The sequence below is a fragment of the Gadus chalcogrammus genome, chromosome 22, assembly GCF_026213295.1.
Source record: "Gadus chalcogrammus isolate NIFS_2021 chromosome 22, NIFS_Gcha_1.0, whole genome shotgun sequence".
NCBI lineage: Eukaryota > Metazoa > Chordata > Actinopteri > Gadiformes > Gadidae > Gadus > Gadus chalcogrammus.
In genome coordinates, this window is record NC_079433.1 from 16,732,224 (window position 1) to 16,753,348 (window position 21,125).

The 21,125-nt window shown below is 52.7% G+C and overlaps 1 protein-coding gene across 2 annotated transcripts; it reads left to right on the top strand.

The window, feature by feature from the left end:
- Window positions 1–200: 200 nt before the first annotated feature.
- On the top strand, window positions 201–21,006 carry top2b (DNA topoisomerase II beta). Of its 2 annotated transcripts, none has more exons than XM_056582800.1 (36): window positions 201–741; window positions 1,980–2,168; window positions 2,766–2,856; window positions 3,090–3,153; window positions 4,632–4,777; window positions 4,889–4,986; window positions 6,271–6,483; window positions 6,800–6,973; window positions 7,856–7,957; window positions 8,122–8,259; window positions 8,545–8,683; window positions 9,027–9,184; window positions 9,718–9,843; window positions 10,421–10,531; window positions 10,618–10,723; window positions 10,839–10,948; window positions 12,213–12,305; window positions 12,493–12,607; window positions 12,903–13,024; window positions 13,126–13,274; window positions 13,981–14,212; window positions 14,382–14,516; window positions 14,900–15,100; window positions 15,379–15,574; window positions 15,704–15,795; window positions 16,045–16,200; window positions 16,321–16,404; window positions 16,876–17,070; window positions 17,672–17,834; window positions 18,034–18,195; window positions 18,905–19,094; window positions 19,273–19,352; window positions 19,546–19,644; window positions 20,028–20,159; window positions 20,254–20,342; window positions 20,443–21,006. In XM_056582800.1, the coding sequence occupies exons 1-36, from the start codon at window positions 700–702 to the stop codon at window positions 20,662–20,664; spliced, it is 4,914 nt and encodes a 1,637-aa protein (XP_056438775.1). In that variant the 5' UTR covers window positions 201–699; the 3' UTR covers window positions 20,665–21,006. The 2 variants fall into 2 exon arrangements, with proteins under 2 accessions (XP_056438775.1, XP_056438776.1); XM_056582801.1 differs by having other exon boundaries at window positions 2,013–2,168.
- The last annotated feature ends 119 nt before the right edge of the window (window positions 21,007–21,125 follow it).

Consider the following 21,125-nt stretch of genomic DNA (forward strand, 5'->3'; position numbering starts at 1 on the left):
GCTTATTTGAAACAGAAGCTGCTAGGACGTACTGCACTGCAGAACAGTGTCTGGAACGTATCATCTGCTGTTGCTGCTGAAATGTAGGCCTATCTATGACGCCCTCTAGCGGTCAGAAATGTAAAGTACTCCGGGGACCACGGAGTACTATAGACCTCTCTGATTGGCCGAGGTACCGGTGCCTCGGAAAGAGAGCAGCAGATTGGCCAATCCCGCGGTGGGGATCTGCCGTCTGTGTTGCTGATGGCGGAACCGGACGGTGTGTGCAGATAGCTACCTTTTAATTTTTTTTTATGAAAAGTATTTATACCACAAGGGTTCTTGGAATATTTTAACCAGGCGTTGTTCGAATGCAACATTATTATTTTATAATTAACTAATGTGCTATTTAATGTGCGTTTTTGTACAGTATTTATGTGTTAGCAAATAGCTCCGTTAGCATCTTTGTTGGAGAGAAGGCCTAGCGGAAAACACCGCTTGTCGATTTTAACAAAAGCCGCGTCACCCTCCCCTTCCTCCGCCTGTTCGGATGCCGGTGAATCGTAACCTTTTGAAGATGGCTGGATAAACGTATGGAGTGTGGATTCATATTTTGGGATTAAACCAAGGACAGTTACATCGTTGATGGACTTTTAAATCCGGTGGAGTTGAGAAACCTTCAGAGATCTGCATCGGGAGAATTAGGGACCACAAAGGAAGATGTCCAACGGCGCAGCGGGCAGTGGGGGTTTAACCTGGGTGGTAAGTCAGCCTCTCTGCACCGTGCATGGTCCTACATGTCCTGATCAGTAAATGGCTTCAGGTCAGGCCCCGTACTATTCAGGACGACGCGTATACGCGTTGAATACAACTTTAGGAAGTAGTCTATCGTTGCACAAGTCTTTTTTTTTTTTTGCACAACACTTTCTGTTTAGCAACACATCTTGGCTCTATTTTGTTCGTGTCTCCCTCACCGAGACCCCACCTGGTCGGTACAGCTAGGTAATCTCGTCCTCGGATCCCCGCCCCGACCCTTGCAATGTGGCCCAACGCCGGGTCACAACTTTAAACCCTCCGTGTGCCTCCGGAGGCTATAAACAAAGGATCAGCTGGACTGGCTGCTCAGATGCTCTTATGTCAACCCTGTCTCTTTAACCCTCAGCCGTTCTAGATCATTGTTGTAACCGAGGACGGTCCATAATATTTGCCGAGGCCATTTTACGTGTATAAGACATCTCTTCGTGTACAACTATACTACATACTATGTTATAATGTGTAATACACATTTGTTACGCGAGCTTCCACCTGGAAGACATTTGAAACACAATAACATGAATTGCACACACTTGAAATACACCTTAACGTCCCATAAAACCCATCAACAACCTTGCACACAGTGGCCATGCACAAATGGCAGCATCGATTATTTTAATAACCGGACGTCACTTGTGGCACAGGTTCATTGTGATGATAAGGACCAGAGAGGACGTAATGAATATGTTTTGAGTCAAAGAGAGCCGTTATCAAACACATGGTCTTAAATTGGCTTAATGACTTTATCATCACACCTCCTGTCCTTTACCACTAAATCACATCATTTCTGGCACTTTCCTCTTTGGGTTCTGTAACGCTGAACTTTGCTCCTGGTTTGAAAGGGCTTCCTGTTTCTTGTTCACCTGGCAACCTCTACATCTTTTGATACTAACTTAGCCCCTCCGCGCTGAATTGGTTGGCAGTAAATGCAATATAGGCTCCCCTCCATACATTGCTGATGTATCCACATGTATTTTACTTTCTCTTATCCTGATGAATGGGATTCAATCACATGAATGTGGTCATGTGACGTCCTTTGAGACTTGAGGTGCAGGTCTATAATATCAATTATCAACACATTATTCCACTGCAAAACTGTCTTTCAGGTCATTCTTTCCTTTTTTCAAATTCCTACAAGCCTCTCTGTTTTCTCGTAACACGTCTGCGCCAAATGTGTCTAACAACAGACCCTCTTTGAAAAAAACAATGCCGCCAAAAAGGAGGAGGCCGCGGCGAACGGCGGCAAGAGCGAGTCCACCAAGAAGGAGGGCTCCAAGAAGATGACGGTGGAGCGCGTGTACCAGAAGAAGACGCAGCTGGAGCACATCCTGCTCCGCCCGGACACCTACATCGGCTCGGTGGAGCCCGTCACACAGGTGAGATCCAAAGAGCCCCTCCGCTTCTCCTGTTTACCGGTTATCGATAGAAGATATTGAAAGCGACACACAGTGTATTCAGTGCAAAGTCGAACTCATCGTGTTCATATTAGTGGAACACTTTTGCTTTGTCATTACATTTTTCTGTGTGTCTGCGGATGCACTGTGAAGTCGTTAGTCTGTTGGGTGAATGCTAACAGTGACGTTAAAAGTAATGAATAAAGAGGTCATGAAGGAGCAGGAAGGGGTATTGTAAGCTCCCAATAGGTTGTGGACACTAGGGATCCAACCTAGTATTCTTGGGTCTGGGTCTGAGTCTTGACCCCCTAACCACTACGCTACCCACTACCCTACTTGGCCTCTACATTTGGTTTGTGAAGGTACATGATAATGAACACAACACATCCATGATGAGTTCTGAAAGCGCAGCAACAGATACAGTGCCTTAACAATCGGTTGTATTGGGGGAGATAGGCTTGGTTCACTAGACTAGATCCCGTGGGAGAACCACGGCTGAGAGTACGCTTCACGTCTTCCTTGCTACTGCTGACTCGGCTCCAGACCATTCTCACACCAAATCTCTCTTCTTTTATCCAGCAATTGTGGGTGTTTGATGAAGATGTCGGGATGAACCTGCGAGAAATCACATATGTCCCTGGACTCTACAAAATCTTTGATGAAATTCTTGGTGGGTGAGCTTTACTTTTCCTCTTCTATTGTTAATCCAGACATCTCTTATTTGGGGAATTAGGCATAGCTGCCTTAATGCGCTATTTCATGTAAACTGTAATAATTGTTTAATAAATCTGGCAAAAAAATAATGGGCAAATCGGAAATTTGCCCATTTGATAGCTTTTCTGCTGCTTACTTTATTGTTATTGTGTGTAAACTACATCTTTATGTCATTTTCCCTGTTAACAGTAAATGCAGCCGACAACAAACAAAGAGACAAGCATATGACCACCATAAAGATCAACATTGATCCGTAAGTGTTCTCAATGGATGTCTGTATTCCTGAAGATATGATATGAACGCATAGCGGATTAATGGTTTCTGGTTCCTACTGCTATTGGAGCCATGGTGGGGTTGCCTCCATTATCAACCAAACCGCACCGGTAGCAGGTTTGACTTGAGAGGAAACCCAGAGACGTGCAGAGCTGGAGGGAGGGAGGGAGGGAGGGAGGCAGCCTGGTTGTCTGGCGCTGATGAATCTGGCGGGAGTCTGCGCATGGAGTGCAGCGCTGCCCTCATTTCAAATGCAGACGGTGGAGCTCTCCTCCTCCACCCCACCCTACCGTCCTCCCCCACCCTACCATCCTCCTCCTCCACCCCCACCCTACTGTCCTCCTCCACCCCACCCTACCGTCCTCCTCCTCCACCCCACCCTACCGTCCTCCTCCTCCACCCCCACCCTACCGTCCTCCTCCTCCACCCCACCTACCGTCCTCCTCCTCCACCCCCACCCTACCGTCCTCCTCCTCCACCCCCACCCTACCGTCCTCCTCCTCCACCCCCACCCTACCGTCCTCCTCCCCCCCCCCCCCCCCCCCCCCCCCCCCCCCCCCCCACCCCCCTCCTCCTCCCCCCCACCCTACTCCTCCTCCTCCACCCCACCCTACCGTCCTCCTCCTCCACCCCACCCTACCGTCCTCCTCCACCCCACCCTACCGTCCTCCTCCTCCACCCCACCCTACCGTCCTCCTCCTCCACCCCCCCTACCGTCCTCCTCCACCCCACCCTACCGTCCTCCTCCTCCACCCCACCCTACCGTCCTCCTCCTCCACCCCACCCTACCGTCCTCCTCCTCCACCCCCCCTACCGTCCTCCTCCTCCACCCCACCCTACCGTCCTCCTCCTCCACCCCACCCTACCGTCCTCCTCCCCCCCCCCCCTACCGTCCTCCTCCACCCCACCCTACCGTCCTCCTCCACCCCACCCTACCGTCCTCCTCCACCCCCCCCTACCGTCCTCCTCCTCCACCCCCACCCTACCGTCCTCCTCCTCCACCCCCACCCTACCGTCCTCCTCCTCCACCCCCACCCTACCGTCCTCCTCCTCCACCCCACCCTACCGTCCTCCTCCCACCCTACCGTCCTCCTCCTCCACCCCTCTCTACTGTCCTCCTCCCCCCTCTCTACTGTCCTCCTCCCCCCAGCCTACTGTCCTCCTCCCCCCAGCCTACTGTCCTCCTCCACCCCTCTCTACTGTCCTCCTCCTCCCCTCTCTCCTGTCCTCCTCCTCCCCTCTCTACTGTCCTCCTCCCCCCCAGCCTACTGTCCTCCTCCACCCCACCCCACCCTCCTCATTCGATCCCTCCCGTGGTAATGATAGCTCATTAGAGCGTTTCTTTGATGGCTGGTCCTGGCTGTATCCTCAGCACTGTCTGATGTCAGGCAGGTGGAGGTTCACTGTCAGACTGAAACACTGCTCTATCTCATTCCCATGCTCCTCCTTTCCCCCTAGCGAATCCAACACCATCTCCGTGTGGAACAACGGCAAAGGCATCCCCGTGGTGGAGCACAAGGACGAGAAGATGTACGTCCCGGCCCTCATCTTCGGCCATCTCCTCACCTCCAGCAACTACGACGACGAGCAGAAGAAGGTCACAGGTATGAAGGCCACGGCCATGCGGGGGCGGCGGGGGCGGCCACGAGGGCGGGCGGACGGCCTTAAAGCCTGCGGTGTTTGACCCTGGGTATGCTGTGCTTCCCCCCCGCTAGGTGGGCGCAACGGCTACGGGGCCAAACTCTGCAACATCTTCAGCACCAAGTTCACAGTGGAGACGGCCTGCAAGGAGTACAAGCATAGCTTCAAACAGGTGCTTAGACCGGGCCAGCATCCTCTGACATTGAGGGTGACAAGCATATTGCAGTGCTGGATCGTCTGAATCGTGTCATGGTTTTAACGGCACATCAAATATGCTGTTTTACAGGGCTGCGCAGATATCCATCTGATGTAATGTAGGGTTTTGTTATCACCAGTGGTGTTCTCTGCCAAGTTTTGGTAACGGTTGCATTTTATGGGTGCTTTGTCACAAGATTGGTATCATGTCACAATTATATGGGGTTCCCACTTCCTCCACCAGGGGTGACACAAGGTGTGGCTGAACCTTTTCCTAACCACACTGTATTTGTAGTTATCAAGTTATCATGAGTTATCATGATTGTAACCATGTTGTGTTTTCATTATTCTTGTTCTATGTGGTTCCCTTAAGTCTTCTTGTTCTATGTGGTTCCCTTAAGTCATGTTCTTGCATGTGGTTCCCTTAAGTCTTGTTCTTATATGTGGTTCCCTTAAGTCTTGTTCTTGCATGTGGTTCCCTTAAGTCTTGTTCTTATATGTGGTTCCCTTAAGTCTTGTTCTTATATGTGGTTCCCTTAAGTCTTGTTGTTCTATTTGGTTCTATGTAGTTCTCTTAAGCCTTGTTAATCTACGTGGTTCCCTTAAGTTATGTTCTATGTGGTTCCCTTAAGTCTTGTTCTATGTGGTTCCCTTAAGTCTTGTTCTATAATAATAATAATAATAATAATAATAATAATAATAACAATAATAATAATAATAATACATTTTATTTATAATGCACTTTATATTCAAGAATCTCAAAGTGCTTGTCTATGTGGTTCCCTTAAGTCTTGTTCTTATATGTGGTTCCCTTAAGTCTTGTTGTTCTATTTGGTTCTATGTAGTTCTCTTAAGCCTTGTTAATCTACGTGGTTCCCTTAAGTCTTGTTCTATGTGGTTCTCTTAAGTCATGTTCTATGTGGTTCTCTATGTGGACTTAAGAGAACTACATAGAACAAGACTTAAGGGAACCACGTAGAACAAGTTGTTGCAAGTGGTTCTCTGTCTTGTTGTATCTGGTTCTATGGTTTTCTTAATTATGTTCTCTTAAGTCTTGCTCGCTTAAGTCTTGTTCTATGTGGTTCTCTTAGGTCTTGTTGTTCCCTTAAGTCTTGTTCTTTGTGGTTTTCTTAATTCTAGTTATATGTGGGGCTCTTAAGTCTTGTTCTACGTTGTTCCCTTAAGTCTTGTTCTATGTGGTTCTCTTAAGTCTTGTTCTATGTGGTTCTCTTAAGGCTTGTTCTATGTGGTTTTCTTGCAGACCTGGCAGAACAACATGACCAAGACGGCGGAGCCCAAGATCAAGCACTTTGACAGCGAGGACTTCACCAACGTGACCTTCCAGCCCGACCTGTCCAAGTTCAACATGGAGAAGCTGGACAAGGACATTGTGGCGCTGCTGACCCGCCGCGCGTACGACATCGCCGGCTCCTGTCGAGGGGTCAAGGTCGTGCTGAACGGGAAGAAGCTGCCGGTAAGTCCTCACTGTGCATATCACAGGGAGTCCTGAGTGTAGTGCATGTACATGTCAGAGGGAGTCCTGAGTGTAGTGCATGTACATGTCAGAGGGAGTCCTGAGTGCGGATATCTACTGGAGGTCACGGAGATGTATTGTGTTTTGTTTGGGGTTTGGCTACTACAGGTTTGCCATTGGTTTTTTACCATGGCGGGACCAAACACACCATAGTATCAATCAGCGTTAATGAGCTACCACTAAGGTAGCGTCGACATTGCGGTCAGCAGCCGTTCCGCTGGTGAACTCCCAGCGACCGTGTCCTCTGGGCCCGCAGGTGACGGGCTTCCGCAGCTACGTGGACCTGTACGTGAAGGACAAGCTGGACGAGACGGGCGTGGCACTGAAGGTGGTGAACGAGTCGGTGAGCGAGCGCTGGGAGGTGGGCCTGGCCATGAGCGAGAAGGGCTTCCAGCAGGTCAGCTTCGTCAACAGCATCGCCACCACCAAGGTATGCTACCAGAGAGGGCTCACCCGCTACTATGAGCACCGCTACTCGCTTGCAACGTTACAGAGCCACGCACGACACTACGGCGTCTCTGAGGGGCGCTGCACGGTAGAGGTGGAATGTACTCAATGTGAACGTTTTTCATCTTAAACAGTGTGACTCTCCCCAAAAGTGAAACAAGCTTCAAAAAAGGAGATATGGAGGTTGGGCTTATTGGACCTTATGTAAAAACCTTCCCACGGTCTGCCCCTCGCACAACTGTCTCTTGGGCCGCGTACTCCCTGCTTATTTTCAGATGTCTCATCAAAACAGCGTTTCATGGAGGCACATTTCCCAGATTGTTTGATCCCTCGTGGTTTCCCTCGGTGACAGAACATTACTCTCCACCTGAACGCCTTTGTGTTTGACTTCTTTTACCGTCTATGGAGACATTGAAGTATAGGATTTTCACTCTATTTTTTTTTCATAACAAACAAAACCCAAGTGAAATTAGACCGAACATTGCTAGTCCAGTGGACGTCCTCGCTCCCATAATTCGAGGTTGTTATGAAAATCCTCTCCATCCGAGTAACCCAGTCTGCCTCACCATCAACAGTAGCCTTCACCACTATCTCACCACCGCCCCTCCTCTTCGGCCCAGTCTGCTTGAACGCATGGTTCTTTTTAATCTGTTTTATCTGAAGCAGTGTTCAAGAAGCGCGTTACAGAAAGAGACGACCGACAAATAAAAACGTTGAATTCAAACTCTGATTAATAGTTATTAATACAGGACAAAGTGTTCTTTTGGTTTGACCATTTTGGAGAGACAAATAGTCTCTGTTGTTACGGTGTGCTTCATCATGTGTACACTCTGCTGTGGTCACCATCGTTCCCTCTGGTCCACAGGGCGGGAGACACATCGACTACGTGGTGGACCAGATTGTGTCCAAGCTCATCGAGGTGGTGAAGAAGAAGAACAAGGCAGGGGTCTCGGTCAAGCCCTTCCAGGTGACGACGCCACTCTCCTCCCAAACGTGTGTGTGTGTGTGTGTGTGTGTGTGTGTGTGTGTGTGTGTGTGTGTGTGTGTGTGTGTGTGTGTGTGTGTGTGTGTGTGTGTGTGTGTGTGTGTGTGTGTGTGTCAAGACCTCATGACTGTATTCTCTTGATCCAGGTGAAGAACCACATCTGGGTGTTTGTGAACGCACTGATCGAGAACCCCACATTCGACTCTCAGACCAAGGAGAACATGACGCTGCAGACCAAGAGCTTCGGCTCCAAGTGCCTTCTGTCTGAGAAGTTCATCCGGGCGGTGAGTTCAGAGCGGACTGAAGGACTAAAGCTGCTGTCACCGGTGTGATGCGTGGACCACTTTATAAAGGCTCCATCGTCATGAGAGCCTGAGCAGTTGAACTGTTGTTCACTCCACGAGAACGATCCGTTCAGATCGGACATTTGAATCCCTTTTCTGTAAAGAAGTCCCACTGCTCTCGGTGTTGCCGTGAGCGATGTCTCGGTCGTTGCCGCGCATCGCGTCATGAGTCATGGTATCAAACCCATTGAGATCCCTGCTCACTTAAGCCCTCCCCTTCTGCAGGCCACCAACTGTGGCATCGTGGAGAGCATCCTGAACTGGGTGAAGTTCAAGGCCCAGACCCAGCTCAACAAGAAGTGCTCGTCCGTCAAGTACAGCAAGATCAAAGGCATCCCCAAGCTGGACGACGCCAACGACGCAGGTGAGCCCTCCTCCCGCCGCTCCGCCCGGTGAAGCTCTGCCCATGTGGGGCCTTAGTGCCACACACGGCCACTGTCAGCCAGGAGCTGAGCTACTGAGCTGTGGTTGGTTTCACAAGTGTCACTGCTCATCTGGTACCGGTAGTGAACTGGTTGAGGTAGTGAACTAGTTGAGGTAGTGAACTAGTGAGGCTGCTACCTGTACCCTGTTTCCTGTAGCCATGGTTACTGTTATGAGTGACGTGTTCCTTGGACCACGACTCTTCTAATGCAACTTGAAGCTTGAGCTGCTATGATGGAGGTGTGGTGTGACCGGTTGAGCGTGTGTGTGTGTGTGTGTTCCAGGCGGCAGACACTCGTCAGAATGCACGCTCATCCTGACGGAGGGAGACTCGGCCAAGTCGCTGGCGGTCTCGGGGCTGGGGGTCATCGGACGCGACCGCTACGGGGTCTTCCCCCTCCGAGGGAAGATCCTCAATGTGCGAGAGGCATCGCACAAGCAGGTAACCGCTCCATCACAGAACACCGCCTCATGAGACCCCCAAGAGACTCAGTCTACACACTGGACCACCAGCCTGGGGGGCATGGAGTCTACACACTGGACCCCCAGGCTGGGGGGCATGGAGTCATAAAGCACTTCTTTGCACACATAGAGCTGAATGCCTTGTGCTGTCGGTCGCCGCTCTTCCCTCGGGTGCCTCCTGTGTGTTTAAAGGTCACATGACATGCCACCAGATGTGTGACAGATAAGCAACAATTGCTACAGCAGATTTTCTAAACGTCTTGTAACGGCTAATCCACCACACCTGGTGGCATGTCATGGGACCTTTTAATTTGGCAGACTTTGACACAACCCATTGGTCATGAAACTCCCTCCCCCGAACGCTGATTGGTCGTGTCATTCCGACCTTCTGCAAGAGGCTGGACGGCAGACCTATGTAGAGCGAGGGTGAGCCCAGAGAGGGTCTCAGCCAGGCACCGTCCAGAGGAAGCAGCAGACCCTGCAGGTGTTGACTGAGTGTCGGTGTGTCGGCAGATCATGGAGAACGCTGAGATCAACAACATCATCAAGATCGTGGGGCTGCAGTACAAGAAGAGCTACGAGGACCCCGAGTCTCTCAAGTCCCTGCGCTACGGCAAGATCATGATCATGACTGATCAGGTGAGTGCCTCAGAGCCAGGACCTTCTCTACAGGCACGCTGGTTTTATCTGATCAGAGTCTGAATTGATTGATTGACATCAGGATCTTATAATGTCAAATATCTTTGACATATGCCAGAGGCATTGGTCCACACTACTTATATTAATCTTGGGCCGATAATAATTTGTCTTGTCCAGTCTCATCATTGTAGGAGCGTTGTGTAACTTATTCCTAAAGTCCAGAACACTGGTTCCATTCAGCTGCTCTCTCGCCGTGATGTGAGTGTACTGGGATTGGTCACCCCATTAGCTTTGTAGCCAGGAGGAATGAAAAATGTAAAAATGGAAAAGGTTCTCTCTGAATTATAAATTATACATGGACTTTTAATCATTTTGAATAATCGCAATTCATTGCTTTTATCTGCTGCTGCCTTTGTTATCTTTAATGCGGTAAATACTTCAGATGAATCTCGGAAATGCACTGGCTCATTTTGACAGCCCCAGGATGTATTGGTGATGTGGTGATTGGAGATGTTTCATGGTTCGGTGGTGATTGGAGATGTTTCATGGTTTGGTGGTGCCTTGTTCTGTGTCCCAGGATCAAGATGGCTCCCACATCAAAGGATTGCTGATCAACTTCTTCCACCACAACTGGCCGTCCCTCCTCAAGCACACCTTCCTGGAGGAGTTCATCACCCCCATCGTCAAGGTGAGGCCCCTCGGGACCCCCCCCCCCCCCCCGCCCACTGCCGACTTCACTAGGATGTAACGTTTCTATGTGCTCTGGATCTATAGGTGAGCAAGAACAAGGTGGATCTGGCCTTCTACAGCATTCCCGAGTTTGACGAGTGGAAGCAAAACACAGAAAACTACAAAACCTGGCATATAAAGTACTACAAAGGTGAGTTCCTCCGGCGTGTGTTCCCTCCCTGGCGTCTAGCCCGTGTGTCTGGGCCCCAGTGGGCCGTCCCAGGTGTGGCAGTGTGTGAAGGACGTCCTTGTGACTGGTGTTCCAGGTCTGGGGACCAGCACGAGCAAAGAGGCCAAGGAGTACTTCTCAGAGATGGAGCGGCACCGCATCATGTTCCGATACGGCGGCACGGAGGACGACTCGGCCATCACTCTGGTGAGTTCCGTCTCCATGGAGACGGCTGCCCGATGCCTGGACCAGCGCCAACTGTCTGTTGGACCTTTTGATTTGGTCCAGGTTAGGGCTGCAGGATATATCGGCTATGTACGATATATCGATATAATTTCCAAGGGGATACAAGATTTGACAATATCTTTTATATCGATATGCGTAAAAATTGTCAGTTTCCCCCTCAAGCGTCTACAGCGCTTGTCTTGGAGACTGTGAGCGCGACCCCTCCCCCTCCCACTCTGTCTTTCCGAACGTGCCGTGTGCAAAGACGCCTCATTCCCGCCCCCGCCGCCCCCTCACAACACAACAAGCATGGATGTTACCCGTAAAGAAAACGAGGCAGCTGCTGTAGAGAGTGTAGCAAAACCGTTGCGACTAAAAGTGGAAGCACGACAAATCTGTTCCACCATTTACAGCAGCGGCACAAAGTGCAGTATGAGGAAAGCGTAAAACTCCGTGGCTGTGCTGCTGCATCACCGGCCGCGACAGTTTCTTCTGCCCCGAAACCAGGGCCCACGCTCTGCAAATGTGTTGGGGGCGCCCTCTGGTGACGCTCTTCATTAATTAATTAAAATATACGAAACAAGCGAAATGAAACCAAACATGTTCCCAAATGGAACGGAGAAGGGAGGGGGCGGGGGATTAAAGTTACGGCGCACTGAAACCCTCACCGTAGTACGCAGGACAATGCGACGAAGCCAATGCAATGGTAGCTAATGTGTGTAACCTACAGCTTTATATTGTTTTGCATAGGTGATTATTTTGTGAAGAAGGTGAAAAACGTCCCTTTTTTTATGTTCATTCAATTCTGTTGAAAATAACGATACAAAATCACATGAGCATGACTTATGTTTTAATAAAAGTGCTTGCAACATCTCACATGTGGCTTTTGACTTACAAAAAAAACCATCTAACCCACAAAATATCGAGATATATATCGTATATCGCCATTCAGCCAAAAAATATCGGGATATCATATTTTGCCCATATCGTGCAGCCCTAGTCCAGGTCGAATGTGGCAAAATTATGTGAATGGTAAAAAGAATTAACATCGAAGTGGATTATTTGAGCTGGGTTTTATTCCACATGCCTGTTCATTCAAATCAATCTAAAAAAGTGTCTAAAAAACGTTAACTTCTTAAATAGAAATGCAGACATGAGAACACCTAGTGACCGCTATGGCTATGGTTAGAAAGGTTTGGTCACACGCTGAGCAGGCCTTCTTCCTCCTCCTCCTCCTCCTCCTCAGGCCTTCAGCAAGAAGAAGACGGACGACCGCAAGGAGTGGCTGACCAACTTCATGGAGGACCGCCGCCAGCGCCGGTTGCACGGCCTGCCTGAGGTTCGTAGGAGAACGGCTGTGACCCCGCAGCCACACAGAGGAACCCCCAGAACTACAGCCCTGTTTTGACCGCGTTAAACCATTCGTCCATTCATCAGACGAGTGTGATCACCGACCATATGAAAAGCGGCGCCGGCACCAATGATAGCTTTGTGTTTGGTGAGCTCACGGTACTCTCTTCCTCCAGCAATACCTGTACGGAACGCAGACCAGGCACCTGTCCTACAACGACTTCATCAACAAGGAGCTCATCCTCTTCTCCAACTCGGACAACGAGAGGTCCCTGCCCTCCCTGGTGGACGGTACGCTGGCCCCCCCCACAGAGCGCCCCCTGACCCACCCCCCTCTGACATCACGACATACAAACACATTTCCTCTTGGTTCTCTGGCTTGGTCGCAAATGCACACTTTTCATTGGATGTTGATAATTCCCCCGGTGATTACAAAATCCCCGGAAAGACAAACTCAAATAAAATCAAACATGAACGATCCGTTCTTGAACACACAAAGAAAGGCCGTCTCCACTCACACACACACACCACACGTGGCTGAGCACGACAGCGTGCAGCAGCAGCCTGAGCCTGTGTTTGTCTCCAGGTCTCAAGCCGGGCCAGAGGAAGGTGCTCTTCACCTGCATGAAGAGGAACGACAAGAGGGAGGTGAAGGTTGCCCAGCTGGCTGGCTCCGTGGCAGAGATGTCTGCCTACCATCATGGAGAGGTGTGGACCCCCGTCTCCTCTTCTGAGGGAAAGTCTTCGGTGTGCGATTATATCTTAATCTTTAGAACATCCTTTGACCTCCTTCTTTTCGTCCCCAACAGCAAACCCTCATGATGACCATCGTGAACCTGGCGCAGAACTTTGTGGGCAGCAACAACGTCAACATCCTCCAGCCCCTGGGACAGTTCGGTACCCGCATCAACGGGGGCAAGGATGCCGCTAGCCCCCGTTACATCTTCACCATGCTCAGGTGAGGCTAGCCCCCGTTACACCTTCACCATGCTCAGGTGAGGCTAGCCCCCGTTACACCTTCACCATGCTCAGGTGAGGCTAGCCCCCGTTACACCTTCACCATGCTCAGGTGAGGCTAGCCCCTGTTACACCTTCACCATGCTCAGGTGAGGCTAGCCCCCGTTACACCTTCACCATGCTCAGGTGAGGCTAGCCCCCGTTACACCTTCACCATGCTCAGGTGAGGCTAGCCCCCGTTACACCTTCACCATGCTCAGGTGAGGCTAGCCCCCGTTGCACCTTCACCATGCTCAGGTGAGGCTAGCCCCCGTTACACCTTCACCATGCTCAGGTGAGGCTAGCCCCCGTTGCACCTTCACCATGCTCAGGTGAGGCTAGCCCCCGTTGCACCTTCACCATGCTCAGGTGAGGCTAGCCCCCGTTACACCTTCACCATGCTCAGGTGAGGCTAGCCCCCATTACACCTTCACCATGCTCAGGTGAGGCTAGCCCCCGTTACACCTTCACCATGCTCAGGTGATGCTAGCCCCTCTTAATCATCAGATAGATCATACGAAGCAATGATCCGGAGTGTCAAGGAGCCACATTTAAATCCTCAGTCCTTATTGTTGACTGTATTCATTAAATGTGGACCTGGATCACTAATCCCAGAGGCCTTAGACCCTAGCAGTGTGAGGTTCCTGACCGTCCCTCTCCTCCTGCAGCCCCCTGGCCAGGCTGCTGTTCCCGGCCGTGGACTCCAACCTGCTCAAGTTCCTGTACGACGACAACCAGAAGGTGGAGCCCGAGTGGTACATCCCCATCATCCCCATGGTGCTGGTGAACGGGGCGGAGGGCATCGGCACCGGCTGGGCCTGCAAGCTGCCCAACTACGACCCTCGCGAGATCGTCAACAACATCTACCGCATGCTCAGCCACCAGGACCCCCTGCCTATGGTCAGAACCCCTCTCCTACTGCACTGGGGACGGTTTCAGGGTACAGGGTGGGAGCGTCAAGGGTTCACAAAGCAGAGCTCCAGGCTACCACAGTGTGGGGATGTAGCACGACTTGATTCATAAGGTGTGTGTTTGTTCTTACTCTGTCTCATCTGTTTGGACCAACCAGCTCCCCAGGTACAAGAACTTCAAAGGAGTGATCCACGAGCTGGGGCAGAACCAGTACCTGGTCAGTGGAGAGATCTCCGTCATCGACAAGAACACCGTCGAGATCACCGAGCTGCCCGTCCGCACCTGGACTCAGGTAACCTGGGCCTGTCCTTTAGTGGACGATGTAGTCGGCTCTCTCTCTCTCTCTCTCTCTCTCTCTCTCTCTCTCTCTCTCTCTCTCTCTCTCTCTCTCTCTCTCTCTCTCTCTCTCTCTCTCTCTCTCTCTCTCTCTCTCTCTCTCTCTCTCTCTCTCTCTCTCTCTCTCTCTCTCTCTCTCTCTCTCTCTCTCTCTCTCTCTCTCTCTCTCTCTCTCCTCTCTCTCTCTCTCTCTCTCGTCTCTCAGACCGCGGCCTCTCTCTCTCTCTCTCTCTCTCTCTCAGACCGCGGCCTCTCCCCCCCTGACTGGGGCTCCTCTCTCTCTCTCTGACTGGGGGCTCCTCTCTCTCTCTCTGATTGGGGGCTCCTCTCTCCCTACAGGCCTACAAGGAGTCGGTCCTGGAGCCCATGCTGCAGGGCACGGACAAGACCCCCGCCCTGATCAACGACTACAAGGAGTACCACACGGACTCCACCGTCAAGTTCCTGGTGCGCATGTCGGAGGAGAAGCTGATCCAGGCGGAGGCGGCCGGGCTGCACAAGGTCTTCAAGCTGCAGTCGTCCCTGACCTGCAACTCCATGGTGAGGCTTCACCCTCCTGGCCGGGAAGGACTCGAGGACACATCCATCCATAAAGATAAACAGACGACGGGGATCAACCTGCTGAATATCGAGCCACCGTGGGCACAGCAATCATGTCATTTATTTAATTTTACAATAATGATTATTAAGTGTTTAATTATTAATATTTTTTGCGATTGATAATTTGACACACTGTAAACACCAGCGTGTTGTCCTTTTATAAAAGTGCCCCCAGTGATCCTCAGTGGAGACGCTCATCCTAGCTGTGACGCCCTCAGGTGCTGTTCGACCACATGGGCTGTCTGAAGCGCTACGACTCGGTGCACGACATCCTGCGGGAGTTCTTCACGCTGCGCCTGCAGTACTACAAGCTGAGGAAGGACTGGCTGCTGGGCAGCCTGGGGGCCGACGCCGCCAAGCTGTCCAACCAGGCCCGCTTCGTCCTGGAGAAGATCGAGGGCAAGGTCGCCATCGGTGAGAGGCGCGCACGCACTCGCACACACACACACAAGCACACAAGCATACAAGCACACATGTACACACACACACCATCCATGCAACCATCTATTGCTTGGTGTCCTAACTGTCTGGTGTTTATCTTAGAGAACAAGTCGAAGCGGGAGCTGATCCGGATGCTGGTGCAGAAGGGCTACGAGTCCGACCCGGTGGTGGCCTGGACCAAGGCCCAGGAGAAGGTACTCTATCCTGAAGCACACACACTGGGAACGCTCAGGCTTCCTCTACTAGGAGGGGGCCCTGCTTCAGACCTGTGATCACGGTCATCATCAACTGTGGCCGCTAAACACGGCAGAGTAGTGGGACCATTGCCCTAATCATTGAACCTGCACACACAGCAGTACGGCCTCCCACTAGGGGCGGTCTGAGCGCGCTCTCCCTGTGAGGAGGAGAGCGGAGCGCTCACCGCCCCCCCACTCTGCCCGCAGGCCTTGGAGGAGGACGAGCGCGACGGCAACGACAGCGACGGCTCCGGGGACTCGGGCTCCACGTCGGGGCCCAACTTCAACTACATCCTCAACATGCCGCTGTGGTGCCTGACCAAGGAGAAGGTGGAGGAGCTGCTCAAGCAGCGCGACCTCAAGGTACGCAGCACCCCCGAGGGGCGCCGGGGGGCCGCTGGAGGAGCGGAGTGGGGAGGTTGACGGCTCTTTGTTTGTTTGTTTGTTTGTTTGTTTGTTTGTCTGTGCCGGTGCTTTGCTCAGACGGGGGAGCTGAACGGTCTGGAGAGGAAGTCGTCTGAGGATCTGTGGAAGGAGGACCTGGCGGTGTTCATTGAGCAGCTGGACGTAAGTCTCTGTGGCTGAGTTTATCTGCCACGCATCTTACGTTATTATTAAATGTGGCCCATTTTCAACAATGAACCATTTGGCCATTTTGGCCGTACAGTCCAACACACAGACCTACAGACAGACAGACACAGAAAGACCTACAGACCTGCAGACAGACAGACAGACAGACAGACAGACACAGAAAGACCTACAGACAGACCTGCAGACAGACAGACAGACACAGAAAGACCTACAGACAGACAGACAGACAGACAGACAGACAGACAGACAGACAGACAGACCTACATACAGACCTGCAGACAAACAGACAGACACAGAAAGCACTACAGACAGACAGACATCAGACAGACAGACAGACAGACAGACAGACAGACAGACAGACAGATTTACACAGAGACCTAGAGACTCCTCTGGTGTGTGCTGGCTGTGTGCCCCGCAGTAACCCCCCCCCCCCCCCCGTGGTTTCAGAGCGTGGAGGCACAGGAGCGGGACGAGCAGAATATGGGCCGGGCCACCAAGCTGGTGAAGGGCAAGGTGGGCAAGCCCAAGGTGAAGAAGATCCACCTGGAGGAGACGCTGCCCTCGCCCTACGGCCGGCGCGTGGAGCCGCCCAGCCAGCCCATGAAGGCCGACACGGCCAAGAAGCTCATCAAGAGGAAGAAGGTGAGTCAGGAGAGGAGAGGAGCAGCCCATGGCCCACTGTGGGGTTCTCTGCCTGCTTCGTGGACTTTGATTAGAGCATGCTGCTGCTACGATGGTGTTGGGGGTAAGTGTCAGTGATCAGGGTGTATATCAGGGTGGGACACTAGGAGGGCCTCGACCTCATGGGTAACGCCAGGATGACCGCGCCGGGGCCTTTGCTCTCTGCACTTGATGGGCCAGCCGTGCGTTCTGCTGATGGCAGAGGGTAGATGGAGCTGGCCGCCCCCAGCAGGTCCACAGTGTGTGCTCTTTTAATAACAGAAGGCGCTCTAAGCAGATCTTCCTGCTCCTCGAGGTGGCGCTCAACACATGAATGAAGGAACCTTGAACGGAAGTTAACTAAACAAAGACAACCCGAAAAACCCAGATTGGATCATAAATAAAGACAGAAATCCCTAATCATACCTTTTCACAGTCATTTTGTATTCATCGTTAGACACGTACCGTGATGTATCGTTATAGGATTGTCTAACCATCTATTATGGTCTGGTGTATCATATCGTACGTGGAGGTACCCCGTGCCCCCCCCCCCCCCCCCTCACGCTGTGTTGTGGCCCCCCAGGGCGACACCGACGTGGTGGTGAAGATGGAGTTTGACGAGGACGGAGAGGGAGCCTCCAAGGAGAACTCTCTGAACTCGCCGTCGTCCGGCCCCGCCGCCTCGACGCCCGCCAGCGCGGCCAAGCCCAAGACGCCCCGCGTGAAGAGGGAGAAGAAGGAGCCAGGTGGGTCCTGCCTCCCCCCCCTGGATCAGAGGGAGGGCAAGGCTCTTCTACTGTACACAGATGTGGAGCGCTCTGGTAAACCCTGATCAGCCTCGTGGTTCAACCCGAGGAGCAGAACCCAGTGGGCAGCAGACACTGCTGAGGACTCTTTGATGCTCCTCTTTAAAGGAAGCCCTTGTGTTGTGTGTTGTGATCGCAGGAGCCCCCCGGGTGAGGAAGACCCCGGTGCCCAAGGGCACGCCCACCAAGAAGGTGAAGAAGAGGAACCCCTGGTCGGACGAGGAGTCGGAGAAGTCGGAGAGCGAGCTGGATGAGAGCGAGTTCGTCGTCCCCCGAGAGACCAAGTCCCAGAGGGCCTCCGGTCAGACCCACAACTACACACTACACCGCACAACTACACACAACACCGCACAGCTAGAACCAACACCGCATAGCTAGAACCAACACAGCACAGCAACACACAATGCAGGCCTGGGTTTCAGACTGTACAATATTGAGGGTTACAATTATAAACCTTCCCATTTCAACATAGTTCGATGTTGCATTTTAAGTCGATGATAAAAGGCCACTTCCAGACGTGGGTTTCCTCGCCGCTAGGAGAACCGTTTAGTGGGAAGGAAAGGGATTCAGAGTCTGGGGAGGGGAGTGTGTGAGTCACAGGGATGATGATGAAACACGCCGCTCCGAGGCGGCAGATGTGACGCAACAGGCCGGCAACCGCAGTTCATAACTCACAGAGCGAAGGCACCCAGCGACTTGTGTTTAGTCAAGTCCTCCTCCGCCAGGGCCGTGCCCTCGCTAACCATGCAATGTTTTCAACCAGAGAGAACGGTTATGTGAAGCCGGTAAACTGCTTGAGGGCTTCATGCTGATTCAGTTCCCCCTGAACCCGATGACACCCGTCCGCCCCCACCCGGGGGCGGACGGGCTGCCGGTGGGCCTGCAGATGGATGAACGCGCAAAACCACAGCAGTTTAATACAACGCATTTAAAGCTCTAAAGCACGAGGTAACTTGGAGCAGACTCAGGACCTGAACTGACCTGAGCGACCTCTTCTGTTTCCGGCTCAGCCTCCAAGGCCAAGTACACCTTTGACTTCTCGGAGGAGGAGGACGATGACGAGGAGAACGGCGAGGACAACGGGGCCCGCTCGCCCGCCAGGTCCTACATGGAGGACGCGGACCCCCCCGAGGGCAAGGCCAGCGACGAGGACCCCGACGACCAGGACGCCCCCCCCTCGCCCCCCAAACACACTCCAGCGTAAGGCCCGGGGGTTACTCCTCTCATTCTATTGATTTAGTTCTCTCCTTGGTTAGTTCTGTTACTGGTAGGGTTTGTCTTGGTGCACTGTCCAAGGTATGTTTCTAGAATGCACGTTTATATGCACGTTGTGGGGAGGAAACCTGTTAGAACGACTCCGTCTGTGTTCCCCATGAAGGCCGGCAGCTGCACCACAGGAGAGGGACTCGGCCAGCATCTTCCCCTCCAAGGCCTTCTCAGAGAAGAGCAACGACAGTGGTGAGCACCCTGCTCTCTCTCCCTCCTCTCTCTCCCTCCTCTCTCTCCCTCCTCTCTCACCCTCCTCTCTCTCCCTCCTCTCTCTCCCTCCTCTCTCTCCCTCCTCCCTCACCCTCCTCTCTCTCCCTCCCTCCTCTCTCTCCCTCCTCTCCTCCCTCCGTGCTCTGACCTGCTGTGTCCTCTCCCTCCTCAGACGGCTCTAAGTCAGACAGTGATGGTGGCGTGCGGCCGGGGGCCTTCTCCTCTCTCTCCGGCGGCTCGGCGCTCGAGAAGACGCCCCCCGCTAAGAAAGGTCAGCGCCCCCATAAACCTGCTCCCCGGTCACCTGACCGCTCTCACGGCCTTCAGCGGCCTACTCTCAGGGTTTCCACGGCGACATCCAAAGCTTTCCACGCGGTAGCTCCGTCCTATGAAGAGCTGGGGGTCTGTCGTACACCCCCCCCCCCCCCCCCCCCCCCCTGGCTGCAGAGATTACCTCCACCCAGTGACCTCACCTCACCGACCCAGTGACCTCGCAGGCCGCTCTGCTTGGGGCCCCGGTGCCACACAGTGAATGTGGCTGAGGGATTGCATACCTGCATATATGTGCATGGCCTGCTTTCATGTAAGAATATCAAAATGTAGTGTATTATTCCGTTTTATTCATCATATATGAAATGTCCTGTCGGTCTGCAGCAGCCAGGAAGCCCTCAGAAGCGGCTCCCAGGGCCAGGAAACCAGCAGCACCGAAAGACAAGAAACCAGACAAGTCTGTGTGGGACTCGGACTCAGACACGCCGTCCAAGAAGCCTTCACCAGCACTTAAAGGTAGGGGCCCATGTGACCCTGTGGCTCAGGAGGGCAGGGCGGGGCGGGGGTGTGGGGTCTTCCTCAGGCGCTAATGTTTATCCCCCCATGGCAGGCAAAGGCCGAGGGAGGAAGAGGAAGGACTCCGGCTCCGAGGACGGGGACTACGGCTCGACGAAGAAGCAGAAGGCCGCGTCGGGCAAGGTGAGCTTCGCTCTCCGTCCGCGGGGACGCCCCCTTCCCTCCGCTGCTCCGACCGCTTTGATCCGGATTTAATATCTCACGCTTCTCCCTGCGTCCTCAGAAATCCAAAAAGGCGTTGTCGTCGGAGTCGTCGGACGAGGACGAGGACCCGCTGGTCAGCACGCCGCTGGCGGCCCGCGTGGAGGCCCGGGCCCGGGCCGAGGCCCTGTCGCGGGACCGTCCCGAGGCCCTGTCGCGGGACCGTCCCGGCCGCGCCAAGAAGGAGGTCAACTACTTCGCCGAGCTGGACGACGACGATGAGGACGACGGCATGTTCGACTAGCCGACCTCCCCTCCCTCCTCCCTCACCCCCCCCCCACACACACACGCATTACCGCCCCTCTCCGACCCCCTGACCCCCCCCATGTGCCCAGACTTTTGTACATTTCCCTCCCGGTTTCATTTGTTACTTGACTCTTTGTGTTCTTTTAATGGTGTCTATGTTATTTCTTTTTTACCGTGTAGGTGTTTTACACTTTTATTATATACATATGCAGTTGTTTTTTTAATTAATCTTATTCTCATGAAGTGTTGTGTATCGTATGGAGCAGCTGTAGAATCGTAGACCTGTAGTAAGAGTCATCTGTACCTTTTGACATGAACTTGAAAGTAAACAACGAAATGGAAGAACATCTGGTGTCTGTTGCCCTTCTTCTTCAAACTCCATTCCTCGTAACCATGACAACACTGGGACAGATCTCCCGATAAGAGGAAGAACACAAACACGTCGGTATTTTAAAATAA